The 13,854-nt window shown below is 38.3% G+C and overlaps 1 protein-coding gene across 1 annotated transcript; it reads right to left on the reverse strand.

Moving 5' to 3' along the window:
* Positions 1–186: 186 nt before the first annotated feature.
* On the reverse strand, positions 187–13,794 carry Ubqn (ubiquilin). The gene is made up of 11 exons (XM_074104287.1): positions 13,579–13,794; positions 13,270–13,456; positions 13,059–13,156; positions 12,090–12,233; positions 10,951–11,089; positions 9,704–9,811; positions 8,974–9,254; positions 7,777–7,890; positions 5,604–5,786; positions 3,598–3,730; positions 187–2,062 (listed from the first exon to the last, which is right to left on the reverse strand). Exons 1-11 carry the CDS (start codon positions 13,678–13,680, stop codon positions 1,986–1,988), a joined length of 1,566 nt encoding a protein of 521 aa, XP_073960388.1. The 5' UTR covers positions 13,681–13,794; the 3' UTR covers positions 187–1,985.
* Between the last annotated feature and the right edge of the window lie 60 nt (positions 13,795–13,854).

Genomic DNA, 13,854 nt, shown 5'->3' on the forward strand with positions numbered 1-13,854 from the left:
TAAAGCATGAATGTAATAAATGCGCTAAAAGCTAAGCGCGCCCTTAATGTTCATGCTAAATTACAGCTTCCTAGCACCAAAAGCACAGACTTCCTTCGATATGTTAGATTTGTGGGCTGAGCTAAAATATTGCGGGTAGAATTAATAGATTTATTTAAATAATGAGGAATAAAATGAAACAATAAATACTTTGTTAATAATAATTGCATTCTGTCACATAATAATATTGTTACACCCAGATTCATATCTTACGATTTCAGACGTTTCTAGCAGTCTAGACACAATACGCGGTTGTTTTAGCATTAGAAAAATGCGCGATATCATTGCAGAGTAATTCTTACAAGCTTTTTTAAACAACTAACAGGTCAGACTTAGTGTATGCTTTTATTTAACTGACTGTGCCAATATAATTACAACTGTAGTGGGGAATTCGCATCAAACACACCCTGCTTGCTAATATATATAAGGTAATCAACTAATCAATAATATTGTGCATTGAATACATATAATTCATGTGGTACTTCACCAAGTACTGTATCAATCTATGTATAGCATGGGTGTTATGTTAACAAAATATGTGTAAGTGATTAGTAATAAATTCATATATAATTCTGGGCAATTTAAAACACTCCCCTCACTGAGCAACAGTATTCTTTTATACTTTTTACAACTTAAATTTAATGAATTCGCTATAAAACCACTACAAAATAATATTAAAGTAATATTATAGGCTAGAAAAAGCTAAACTCTTATAAAATAGTTTACTTTCACAAAGATAAATTACATGACGGCTCTGTTCAGACGCAAGTCATGGGGAGAACGACGAAAGAGTGGGAATAACCGGACGAGTTCAAACGACGGTCAGAACTACGCTCTTGCTGGTAATGTGAAGTCTATATCTGTAAATTTATTTGAAACAAACCTCCAGACCAATATGAATTTGTGACAAACTGTAATTTACGAACAAACGAAAGCAATGCATGGAAGTTAACCATCCAGATTGTACAGACATACATTCATTATTGCTCAAAATTGCGCTTTATTCTTTTATATATTTTTTTTGTTTAAAAGGAAAGTATTTACATTAACTGATATCTTAATATCTTTACGCAACTGAACTATTTGAGTCAATCGATGAAGAAATAACATAAACATTATCAATATAAATTATACCTCAGAATATATAATATACTTCTCAGGGAATAGAGAAAACAATTGAAGTTTATCTACCATATTTACGAAGTTCTTATGTTTAACAATTTCCATTATAAACTAAAAAACAAGAAGGAATGAATTTTACTTGCGATAATAGAAAAACACCTTGACAGTTAAATAGTTACATATTGTTGACGTTTCCACGGTGAATCAAGGCTGGTTATAAAGTCATGTTTTTATTACACGCACTAGGTCACTTCGCTATACAAGTTTACTGGATGTAATAAACAAAACGACTTTAGCCGCAGTCCGCGGTAACGGCTGCTAAACTTTCGCTTCAGAAATGGCACTATAGAAATTTTGAAAAACATTCATCCTTGTTCTCGTTAGTCAACTCCATTACCTCTACTAAATGCCCCGTATCACTTTAGCCCTAATAAGGCAAATGAATACAAAATGAACAAATTCCTCCTTCGCCCTTTAGAAATAAAACGTCTTCTACTGTTTCGACTCTTTCGACAGCGCCATTTCAAGCTTTCGCGTTACTGACAAATAAAATATCACACAACTTCCACCACAATGTAAAAAAATAATAGTGCAAAGATAATCAGCTGCTTCCCTGATACGCACACGGCAGCGCTTTATTCCAATTACAGCTCAAATTTGAACACGATGCGTGGTTAACCTACCTACAGCGCGTCGTGAAAGAGCGCCTTGAGGCTCAGCTTTCTGTAGAGTATCTGTCTGTACGTATGTGTAGCAGGGGGGCAGCGTACAATTGAATACGCGGGCTAACAGTATGTGTGTGTGGCGGGCTCGGCGCAGGAGTGTTAGCTCATGGACAGCTGTCCCAGCGCCAGTAGCCTCTCCACCGCCGCGTTCACGTCGCCGAACGTTGCGATCAGAGCTGCAACAACATTTTTAATTGTTGGTAACACAGGTGCTGGTTGATGCAAGTACATACAATCAGCAGCAGAATTAGATGAATAGTTGCGGCGCTCAAAGTGATCTGAACACTCTGTTATTACCTTGGCAGTAGAGTCGAGTGTAGATCATTTTGTGAGCACCGTAACCGCTCATCCACTGCTACTGCTGACTATACGTTGAGAACTTTTCGAAGGTTCCAACTAGAACTAGTGAATTTAAACAATGTATCGGCGCAAGTTTTACTTTTAGACTGGTATAAGAATGCCTACACCTTCACCAGGAGCATCTATTGAGTTAACTGCAGTGTTACTCGATTTAATCATCTGTCCTTATTCGCAGTCAACTTAATTTGGCGCATGATACATATTAGTAAAATAGGCAAAGGCAACAGCCAGGCTACCGTACTAGCCTAATAACAAGGGATAGCGCGTGAATAAATGTTACAAGCATAATTGCTGACCACGAAAGCCATCAGGTAGATCGCGCTTTTTCCAAACAGCGCTTTGACCTTAGCTACAAAATAAATCAGACATGCGTGCAAAAACCGACCATAAAAGGCAGGCACTTACGTTGCACAGTCATACCCAACTCCGTTTCACTTACTCTTCGAGTTGCCTAACGGGAATTTCTCTCCATTCCTCGCCACTTGTCGCGGCATTCCCCTGGTGTGCAGCTGTAGCATTTTTTTTTGGGTTGAGTCGCCTTAAGTGCCAATGATACTTGATCTTCGCTTTTGTTTATTTGTTTTTTTTTTTTGAGGTGCTTTGTATGATACTCCCGACTGCACGCCTTCACAGTCAGTAAAAATCCACTACGGACGACTGCGAAGGGAGGGCCCAGACAGTGCCAGTCTCTCATCGGCTAAAAAATCCGACTGCACGTCTAACTCCCTGGAGCTTATTACGGGGAGTAGGGTTGGAGGGGTTTGCAGCTGTAGCATTAGAATGTCTGACGTAATAGCTCCATAAACCAGTAAGATCTATCTGTACATACATAGCATGTTTGAGGGTAAATATTCACCGTTTTTGCGGCATTTTTTTTTTCGTCATTACTGTTATATATGCGGGTAGCATGAAATTACAGTTATACTAGTTCGCAATAGCACGATTGGTTCTTTTAATTATAAATTCAAGAAATATCTTCTGGATGTGCAGAAAAGTAACACTCAGTCAGTTCGTGCAGTGCTACGTCCTTCCTCTAATAATATTAGACAATATCCTGTGCTGTATGTGTATGGGTATCGCATATAATATGTTATTTTTATTTTTTATTATCACCATACCTCTTGCTTTGTGCCTTATGCCCCCGTCACTTGGTTAAAACGTAGGCTGTCTTAGCTGTGTGGGTAATATTTCAATACCTGTTTAATTATATCTAGCGTCACCTAGCGTGATCAAAATACTTGCGATTTGTCCTTTCGTTGTGCTAATAAATGTGAGATGGTAATGACGTTTAACCGACTGGTCAAAACTCTCGAATATTCAGCCTTGAGCAAATAAATGACTGATTACTGACCTTGCAAGTTGGCATCCCTGTTGAGGAAGCCCATGGCGGTGAGTTGCTCGAGCTGCTGGGAGTAGCGCTGCTCGGGCGGCTGCGTCGAGTTGCTCTGGTTGTTGGCCATTGCGGCCACCATCCGCTGCATGAACTGTCAACAACATAACAAAGTCGTAAACATTGTTTGCCTATCGGGCTCGAGTAATCTAATCAGTACAGTCAGCAGCAGAAGTAGATGAGCAGTTGTGATGTTCAAAAAGATCTAAACACCTTGGTCATAGAGTCGCTTGTAGATCATTTTGAGAACTGTGACCGCTCATCCACTTCTGCTGCTGACTGTACTAGGTAATTAACTTGTCCGCTCCCAGAGGCACAAATTTGTGCCCAAATTCCTTTGATCCTGTTATCCTGGGAGATGACAGATCAACCTATAATAAATAAGCATTAGTAGAAAGCTACACTATCCCTACCTACGTAGGCTACTTTATAAAGTATAAAATTCCCGTAGGATGTTAGACGAGGTTACAGACAACAGCTAGTCATTAATATTCACAATTAATACTTTTTAGGACGAATTAACAATAATACCGCGGCTGTTCGCATAATATATGAGTATGGAAAACAAACAATACTGGTGAACTCAGATGTGCAATACACAATGGTGAAAACGGTAGCAAATACTAAACAAAATTAAACAACTGGGTTCTTGAACAAATAAATAACGACAAAAAATGCCCGAATGACTATTTGTACTTGTAGCGTAAAAGTACCTCCTTTACTCATAAAAAGTTACAAACCTGTAAGCGTTTATGAATAAAGGAGGACATTTCGTTTGAGCTTGATAATTTCACATATTTTGACAACACATTACTGATTTATGCAAAGTAAATTTATTTGCCGTATGACACGGAATGAAACGGTCACATCGAAATAGTCAAAATTTCTGCCGCGTTCGTCCAAACCATATAGCCACTTTTCGAAACGTTTTTTTATCGTATACGTAACAAGAAATGTATAAAAATTAAAACCAAATAAAAAACAAACGCTACCGTGTTCGTTCAATAGCTTATTGAAAATTACCGGCAAACATCAATGGCTTGTTAACTTCATGTTCAGATGGATAGATGGATAGTTCCTTCGACTCTCGAGTACATGGGAAGACAGCAATAGGTTCATTAAACTCTTAGCTAGATGCTGACCGAGCAAACTGCCTCGCGAGGCACGAATTTGTTTGACTCTAGTTCAAAGGTTGCGTCACAATCGGTTGCATCCCGAGGCGGCTAACTCAGCAAACTATTGACTAATTGACTATGTACTACTTGCAATACCCACCTATCATAGGGGGGTTAGGACATTTGCCCGAAATCGTCACCTAACCTATCCTAACCTAACCACTCCTACCATAGTCACATCAATCAATCATTGAGTGTTATTTTTATTTATTTATTTATTAATGAAAATTTACAGCATTACAGTTTAATGAAATATTTTTTTCATAAAATTTACTGCCCATTGGTATAGCGTATCCCGCCGCTATAAGCTAAATTAAAAAAATAAAATTAAAAGATAATCACAAATTATAATAATAAAATACAGATAATGTACGTTATTTAAGAATTTGTTAGATTTTTATTTTTAATTAATTAATTTCTGCTCTATTGTCATTTCTCTGATTTAATGAAGTAAATTGATCTATGTGCCACGGTGGAGCCTTTTAATAAATCAATTTCTCTGTGAATTCCTTGACAAAAGAATAGGATGTCAACATGATATTAGTAGTACATAATTCGGTTTGTTCGACTGTACTTTGCCTGTAGGTATCATTAAAAATGTCCAGTCTGTATCGTGTGTAGTGTAGGGTGACATTATTTACCGGCCCGGATAATACCGAAATGGAAATACCAACCCGATTTATCTTGTACATGGTGTACCTATACACGAAATATCGGATCGGTATTTCCATATCGGTATTATCCGGGCCGGTAAATAGTGTCACCCGTGTAGGGCGCCGCCAGCAGGCCTACCTGGGAGAAGAGCTCAGTGTTCTGTTGTTGGCGCTGCTGCGGGTTGGCGGGCGCGGCGGGCGGCGCGGCGGGCGGGGCGGCGGCGGCGGCGCCCACGCCGAGCCCCAGGTTGTTGACGAGGCTCGGCGCCGCCGTGCGGAGCTGTTCCATGCCCTGCTGAATCTGGAGCAGCGCGTTCAAAGCCTGCGCAAACGATTTCATAACCTCTGTAGTGTAAACGTAAACTGTCAGAAATATCTGTGTACCACAAGTCGAGTATACCCAAAAGCGGAGCGGATTCATTAATGACTTACTACGTCAAAGTCTTAGATATATATGCAAGTAATGTGAAAACAAATAAGTTATCATAAAAAGGCCAAAAGATATACTCATCCAAATACTAATAAATATGCAAACTTCAATGGTTACATAAATATGTATAAGGCAAGTCCAAAAACTTGTAAGCATACAGCAGCATTTTGCAGGTGGTAGGACCTTGTGCAAGGTCCGCCCGGATTGCTACCACCATCTTGCTCGCTAATCCTGCCGTGAAGCAGCAGTGCTTGCATTGTTGTGTTTCGGCGTGGAGAGCAAGACAGCCGGTGAAATTACTGGCACGTGAGGTATCCCATCTTAGGCCTCTAGGTTGGCAACGCGTCTGCAATACCCCTGGTGTTGCAGATGTTTATGGGCGGTGGTGATCTCTTACCATCAGGAGACCCACTTGCTCGTTTGCCATCCAGTCGTATAAAAAAAAAAAGCATACAACGAAAATTACATAATTGGTATGCTGCAAAATATTGTAGTCATATTTATGTCATTAAATATAGATTCAGTCACTGCTACGAAAATATGTATACAAAATATAAATCTGCAAAAATCAACTTGACAGTCTTGTAACACGAAACAAATTTGAATAGAATATTTTGACAATTCTCGAAAACAGTGCAGATTTGTCTGTGCATATGTTTGTCTCATATCTTGACCTGTCACAACGTTATTGGCATTGCGTGTTTTAACAGATTTCGTAACAATGAAGCTGCCAACTCAAAGTACTGTATCTAATGCGTTTCAATATTTTATGATGGCCCTGTGGTTTAGTGATTAAAACTATTGAGTCATATTCATAATGTTGTTCTGGGTTCAAATCCTCCTGTTAGATTTTTTTTGCATTTTTATTTTATACATATTGTTTATAGACCATGTTGTTATGTTACAATAGCTACTTATAAAAAAAAAACCTTTTAAATACGACTAGGCTTTTTTATGACAGTAAATATGACATGTTAAGGATATTTTTTTCCTCAAAAGGATTTCCCATTTAGACTTTTGAAAAACGCAAAAACCACTGATGTCATCTTAGGATGTCGTAGAATCTCAGAAATATGTAAACATAACCCACCAAAAACATAAATGTGAACGCATGAAACTTAGTTCTTTAACTGCTTCGTTAGTAAAAGACATGAAACCTAACTCTCCTTTGACCATGTCAGAGTTCGATATTAAGCAAAAACTTTCATGTACCGCTGACAATAGTTTTGGCTTTTTAATTTTGATTGTTTACATATTTTAGGTTATCATGTTGGATATATAATAATTATGGTTATTAGTGTATACATATTTTTGGACTTTATGGTGTTTCTAAGTTTATGGTTTAATAAATGAGGACATATTATTGCAACTGTTGTATACATACTTATCTCTCAAACCATGTTTACTAATTTATGTACATTCTTATGTTGCCGTATTTATGACTATTTAGATGACTACGCTTTTTGTCACTGTGGTGTATACATATCTTTGATCGGCTGCATAAAATATTTACACCAGACCTCTATGAAGTTGCTTTAAGCTTTTTATTTTTGCTGAGTGGATAGCTATAAAAATGTGGTTCCCCTAGTGATGTAATAAATGTTCCTTTTCTCCCATTTGCAACTAAGAATGCGGATACAGGATTTTTTTTGCGTCAAAAATACGTAGTAATCATCTTACATTTTGGTCATCTATTTTGAGAAGAGTTCTCTTTCTTTTTGTTTCTTGGGAATGTTGTTGATTTCATAAACAGGGTGGCCCAACAACTGATGTTAACAAATGAAAATCAGATGTCTGTTGTCAGTGCAGTGACAAAGCATTGACTAATAAATATAATATTAAACTGAGACGTTCCAATCTCTAAATAGATCAATGAAGATACCTGTGGGTTTGACATCATCTGTTGCATTTCCGGGTTCTGTAGCTGTGCGAGCATCTGTGGCATCATTGTCCGAATCTGGTCTTGCAGTTGGGGGTTGTTCGCGAACATGGGATTCTGATAGGATATAAAAAAAAACATTCACGGTTGACCGCAATGATTATAATTATATTATTTGGAACTTTAAACTGCAAAGGAAGTGTATTACAAGATATGTAGTTGCAAATTTTTATTTGAAGTCATTATGAATCTAAAACACTTTTTTACCAGATTGCCCGAGGGTGGGATATTCCAGTAACAGCTTTAAGAATCATAAACATGTTTGCATATAACATTAAGCAAGACATGGTTATCTTGAATTAAGCGAAATAGCTTTCCTTTAATCGCCATACTCAGTTGATTAGTGACGCTAATTCAATATGTAAATGAAAATTAAACGAGTTCCATATCAATTAAATTTTCTTTGAAAATGAATGGCAAACCAGCAATCTATGAGCAATTGTAGGCAATGTCTGTTACAAACTATAGAATATTTGTTTTGCATTGTTTTGATAGCCGGTAGCTGGCTATAGAAATTATAATGATAAAGTAGACTTAGAAACAAAAGACGTGTCAGAAAATCGTTGAGGAGATCGTGTGAAGATGATCTGAGAAAAACCTCTGGATAACCAGTGATCGGGGCAGCTGCTAGGGGCGTCGGGTACTATAGGGCGCCGCGCGCACCAGCTCGACTTAACCACTCAATTTGAATACCTACATAATTTTTATCGATCTAAAGGAAAACTGTGTCTATCAAGACAACCTGTCATTTTTACGAGCTTTTATTTAGTTTCACCTGTCCCGTTGTCTGTCTGTAATCAAATCTTGCAATTAAAATTCGACCAACTTCCAGTAGTCGGATTGACCTGAAATTTGGCATACTTATGTAAATTGCTTGACAATACAATAATCTGGTAGTGACATTCTGGAAGTCCGGCCAGGATTGTCTCCCCAGGTTACTCTTCAACGGTTAATGGGATAGACTTGAAATTTGGTATGCAAATGTAGTTTGGATGACAATGCAAGTAGTCGACAAAAAGTACAGTCAGCAAAACAAGCTTGTATTAAAAATGAAATTTATGTCACTTTTATCTAAAATGGCGCCACTGGTATGTCTCGCCCGGGGCGCCTAGATGGCTAAGGCCGGTCCAGAGTAAGTACCTGGTTAACGAGTTGCGACGCCATCTCGGGGTCAGCGGCGAGCGCTTGCAGCATATTGTTGGTGTAAGGCGCCGACAGCATGGACTGCACGAGGCGCGGGTTCTCCGACATCTGCTGCAGCAGCGACTGCATGCCTGGCGTGTTGATGAGGCCGGGCCCGCCGCCCGCGCCCGCACCCGCGCCTGCCGCGCCGCCGCCGCCGCCACCACCACCGCCGCCGCGTTGCCACGGGTTCGGCAGGGGCTGCCGGTTCTCCGCGCCTTGCTGCGGGTTCGTACCGTCTGCAAAGGCAAATTAACAATTAATGCCGTAATGCAGCAATAGGGATACAAGTGAATGACAGCGGATGGGAGAGGCCTATGTCCTGGAGACAACCTGATACGAATGTAGCTGGTGTCAACAAACTATATTTTGTATTTTATCAAAGAAAGGCTATTTTTATTTTTATTTATTTATTATATAAAGCAGCAAAAAGAAAAGTGAAACAATAAAAACTTGTCCCTTATTTAGGTCAGTGGTAGACTATAGGTAAACTAGCTAGCACCTGCGGCTTGGATATTATCGAAAAATTTAGCTTTTTAGGTCGTATAGCTTGAGCTGGATGTTGATAAGTTAACCTTGATGCTGGTAAAATTGTCCCATTGGACAGAAGACGTAATAAAAAAAAATGCAGTAGTAATCATCTAGTCAAACCAGAAACAGCAATTTGTAGTGTCTTAGAGTTACTCACCAGAATTGTCAACTAGGCCGGAGAACGGGTTACCAGCCATGCTGCTGGCAGCATTGAGCATCGGCTCTTGTATGTCGCGGTACATCCGCTGGAGCGCGTTGTAACCACCTGGAAAATCTCGTGTAGTTAGTAATATATAAAGCTACATTGTCAACCAACAGGAAGCCAATAACAAGGCTTTGTAAAAAAAAAATTACAAGCATTTTGTATTGTATTGTATTGTAAAACTCTTTATTGTACATAAAAACACATGAAAATAACAGAACTCAGATCAATAAGATGTACAAACGATTTTCTTGCTGGTTTTACTTTTTCTTGACTGTACTTGCATTGTCTTCCGCATCAAATTTCAAGTCAATGCCATAAACCATTGAAGAGAAGAAGAGTGGGAGAACACCACTAATTCACAACCAGATTTTTGTACTGTCACTCTAGGTATGCCAATATGCAAAATTTCAGCTCAACCGCATACCCGAAAGTGGTTCATCATCATCAGCCGGAAAACGTCCACTGCTCCCCTAGAACGCCACAATGAACTACAACTCGCTACTTGCATCCACTGGTTGCCCACAACTCTCACGATGTTGTCAGTCCACATATTGGGAGACCTGCCAACGCTTCGTCTTCCGTTTCGCGGTCGCCACTCGAGGACTTTCATTCCCTAGCGGTTATCTGCCCTTCGAACGATGTGGCCCGCCCATTGCCATTTCAACTCGCATGTTTTTACAGCTAAGGCGAAAAGCAGCAAAAGTGGTTTGCAAATTTTGAAACCACAACTGATATACTCACAAACAAACAAATATACGAAAGTTGCAAGTTACATAAAAGCTTGCAAGTACTACTTAAATGATAAATATTACTTCCTTTTCCCTAAAGCCTATGAATCTGGCCAAATACGTAAATTTAAGTAAATTTATATGAGTATGTAAAATTTATTCTACAGATAGAGAGATTTTCTCTATTATAATAGGGCATGTCCGCACGAGAAATGATTTATGCATCGGCGTGTTACAAATCACAAACCTTTTTATAAGTCCTACATAGGGCACTAGTGCTAATTGGAATTAAATGAGCTTCCTAATTTTTCGTGAATAAAAAAGAATGTTTAATCTCTACTTATCATCAGGGTCACTACTCTAATTATAATTGAGTGGGGTTAATTAAACTATCTGTTGATTCAATTGTTAGTCATGTATAAACTTGGAAAACAACATTTCGATTCACAACTTAATTTCACTATGTATTACCAGGTATGCTCTCGAGGTTGGAGAGGGCTCGGTCATGTGAGCGCATAAGTTCCTGCAACATGGCAGGGTTGCGCGCGAGCTCCATAGTCTGCCGAAGCAGCTCCGGGTTGTTCAACATGTGACTGATTTCCGGGTTCCGCTGTAACATTATATCAATCAATAATTTATCAATTCATCACATATTTTCTGCTGGTAGTCATGCCTTTCTGTACATACTCTTTTAAATTGGTCTACCTAAACCTGGAGAAATTTATTATTTTGATTCAAATACGTAATTAAATGAAAATTTATTCTTCTCCTTTACTTTGTTTAGACGTAACTTTAGATATTGTAAAACATATTTTGAATAAATATTTATTTATCTAGTTTAATTTTCAAATTTTAGTAAGACCAGATTTTTTTGTATTCAAGTTTTCTTTGCAGACTACTCTTGTCTTCTAAACTACATATTCATAGCAAATTTTAAGTCAATCCACTCACTTGGAAATGAGTGAAATGCGAGTTGCAAGATTTGAAATATAGCCCAGTCTAGACCTACAAGAAAATCATGCAAGTTGCAATACATTTTGAGGCCATAAAGGTTACGAGATTGTAGAGGTTACTGAGGTTATTGAGGGGGAAGAGGTAGGAGCATCATAGTGTAATGCAACTTGCACGTTTTGTTTTAAGCCGAGTTTGGACTTGCAAGAAAAATCGTACAAGTTGCATTACATTGCAAGGCCGTAAAGCCAACGAGTTTGTAGTGGTCAATTGAGCGCCACAATGTAATGCAACTTGCACAATTTTTCTTGCAAGTCTATACTGGGCTTAACAAACGAAACATACAAACATTGACTTACTGTTTGTCAAAATGACAGATAGAAAAAGGACAAAAAAATTAAAGTGCTTATGAATAAATGGGTTTAGTTATTATAATGTTTTACACCTTTTTGAGATTTTCACTCATAGTTAAAATACTACAAACGGGATTTATCACGCTAAACACACAAGCAATATTTACCTCAACTCAACATCCCACACTTCAGTCTACTCATGACCACTGTAATGTAGTAGGATCGTCGAGGTAATATTACTTGTGTGTTTAGCGTGGTTAGTCATGTTTGTGGTATTTTAACTATGGGTTTAGTTGTTGTACATACAGACATCAAGTCCTGCATCTGTGGGTTGGAGGTGATGAGGCTGCGCATGTTCTCGGGGTCATTCATCATTTGCTGCACCAATGGGTTGTCTAGCACCTGGCGCAGCATGTCAGGGTTGGACAGCAACTCTTGCTGCATCCGAGCCTGTGCGCCCACAACCAAGTTTATTTTAAGCATGAATAGTCAGGGGCATAAATATCTACACAGCCGTAGCATCAAATACATGTAAACATCGACTTAATGATTATTGACATAAAGGTGTTTAGATATTTTTGTCATCTTGGTAATGTACTGTACATATATTTATTTTATGCTCTTGACAATGCAATATTCATACAATTTAATCATTGTGCATAAATAAAACCTAAGCAACCCTGTGCTAATTTATTCTTCAAGTCAGACAGGCATAGAACATGACATGAAACTTCCTGAGTCACAAAGTGGAAGTGTCATTGGCATAATTTGTAATATTGTCACAATTTTTAAAAAAGTTTTGTTTTTCACAATTTCTCTTCCTTATAAGTGAACTTTACATGGTTTAAAAATACAAGTGTCATAATTGTATCCTCCAAGCCAGATAAACATACAACATCAACTTGTTTTCATTTTAAATATAATGGTAAAGGTATTTCAAGTTACAGTAAAGTCAATTATAACTAATGATTAATCAGATTAATATAATTTTTTGTTAATGAAGGAGAGTTAATTAGTTTCTTATTAGACTTTAATGATGTATTAATTTATTATTGAAATAGCTTACTTTGTGCTTGCAGTAAAATCAAATAAATATGAGACATACATTACTCATAATTTATATAACAGTGAGAAAAAATAACTTAAAAACTGAATTTACATTTCAATCCAAAAAAATAATGGCAACACAATTATTAGCATAATTTTGTTACTCTAAGAAAATAGGATGTAGGTACCTAATGAAAATTCATTTGATATAGAGCAAATAATTCTTACTTGCAAATCCATGAAAGTGCTCTGTCCAAGGCCTAAACTCTCTAGACCAGCAAGACCTCCTAATGAGTTCAAACCAAACGGAGTAGCACCCACATCAGCTAAAAAATTACAAGTTTTTTTCAGTGATAAACAAATTCAGTAAAAACTTGACAAGGTGACATAGCATATATTGCATAGGTTGTTGTATACACGTCAGTTGTCGGGGGGTTACCTGGCGGCCGGCGCGGGCCGCCCTCGGGCTCCGGGCGCGGCGGCGTCTTGATCACGAGGTGCACCGTGAGCCCGTCCTTGATATTATGCTGTTTGAGCGTATCAGCGTCGTTCATTATCTTCCCGGCAAATATAAGGCAGAGCTGCTCCGGTTCCGCCCCGAACCGCGGCCCGAGCACTTCCTTCAACTGAAATCATCACAATTAACAACACCCGTTGCCTTATTATTGAATAAATTTCGTCACGAATTGCGTATGCAATATCTATGTTATTACGCCATGAGTAAGGTTTCCGATGGTGGCGTACTCACTTTTCTAATGTCGGAATCCTCTTCGATATCCACTTGTTGTTTTTCTTTAGGAGTTTTCACTGTGATTGTAATTTTTTTGGGTTCATCCTGGCCTTCTGCCATTTTGGCAAATTTCGATGACTGGACTTTGGCGGAAAACTGAAAATATGTACAAGCACTATAGAATTTGACGACTCTCGTTGACTTGACTTGGCGACTTGACGGCTCATAAATTTCTTGTCTATGATCTATGAATTGCAGCAATGTTGCCATGTTGCATAATTTAAGAAAAAATAT

This window comes from Choristoneura fumiferana, chromosome 21 (genome assembly GCF_025370935.1).
Source record: "Choristoneura fumiferana chromosome 21, NRCan_CFum_1, whole genome shotgun sequence".
NCBI classification, from domain to species: domain Eukaryota; kingdom Metazoa; phylum Arthropoda; class Insecta; order Lepidoptera; family Tortricidae; genus Choristoneura; species Choristoneura fumiferana.

Bases quoted from the DNA above. Each gene is read 5' to 3' on its own strand.
- Ubqn (XM_074104287.1), bottom strand. From the start codon at position 13,680: ATGGCAGAAGGCCAGGATGAACCCAAAAAAATTACAATCACAGTGAAA. The intron at 13,157-13,269 runs GTAACCCCCCGA...GTAATTTTTTAG, and splicing joins CGGCCCGCGCCGGCCGCCAG to CTGATGTGGGTGCTACTCCG. The intron at 2,063-3,597 runs GTCAGTAATCAG...ATGTTGTTGCAG, and splicing joins CAGGGATGCCAACTTGCAAG to CTCTGATCGCAACGTTCGGC.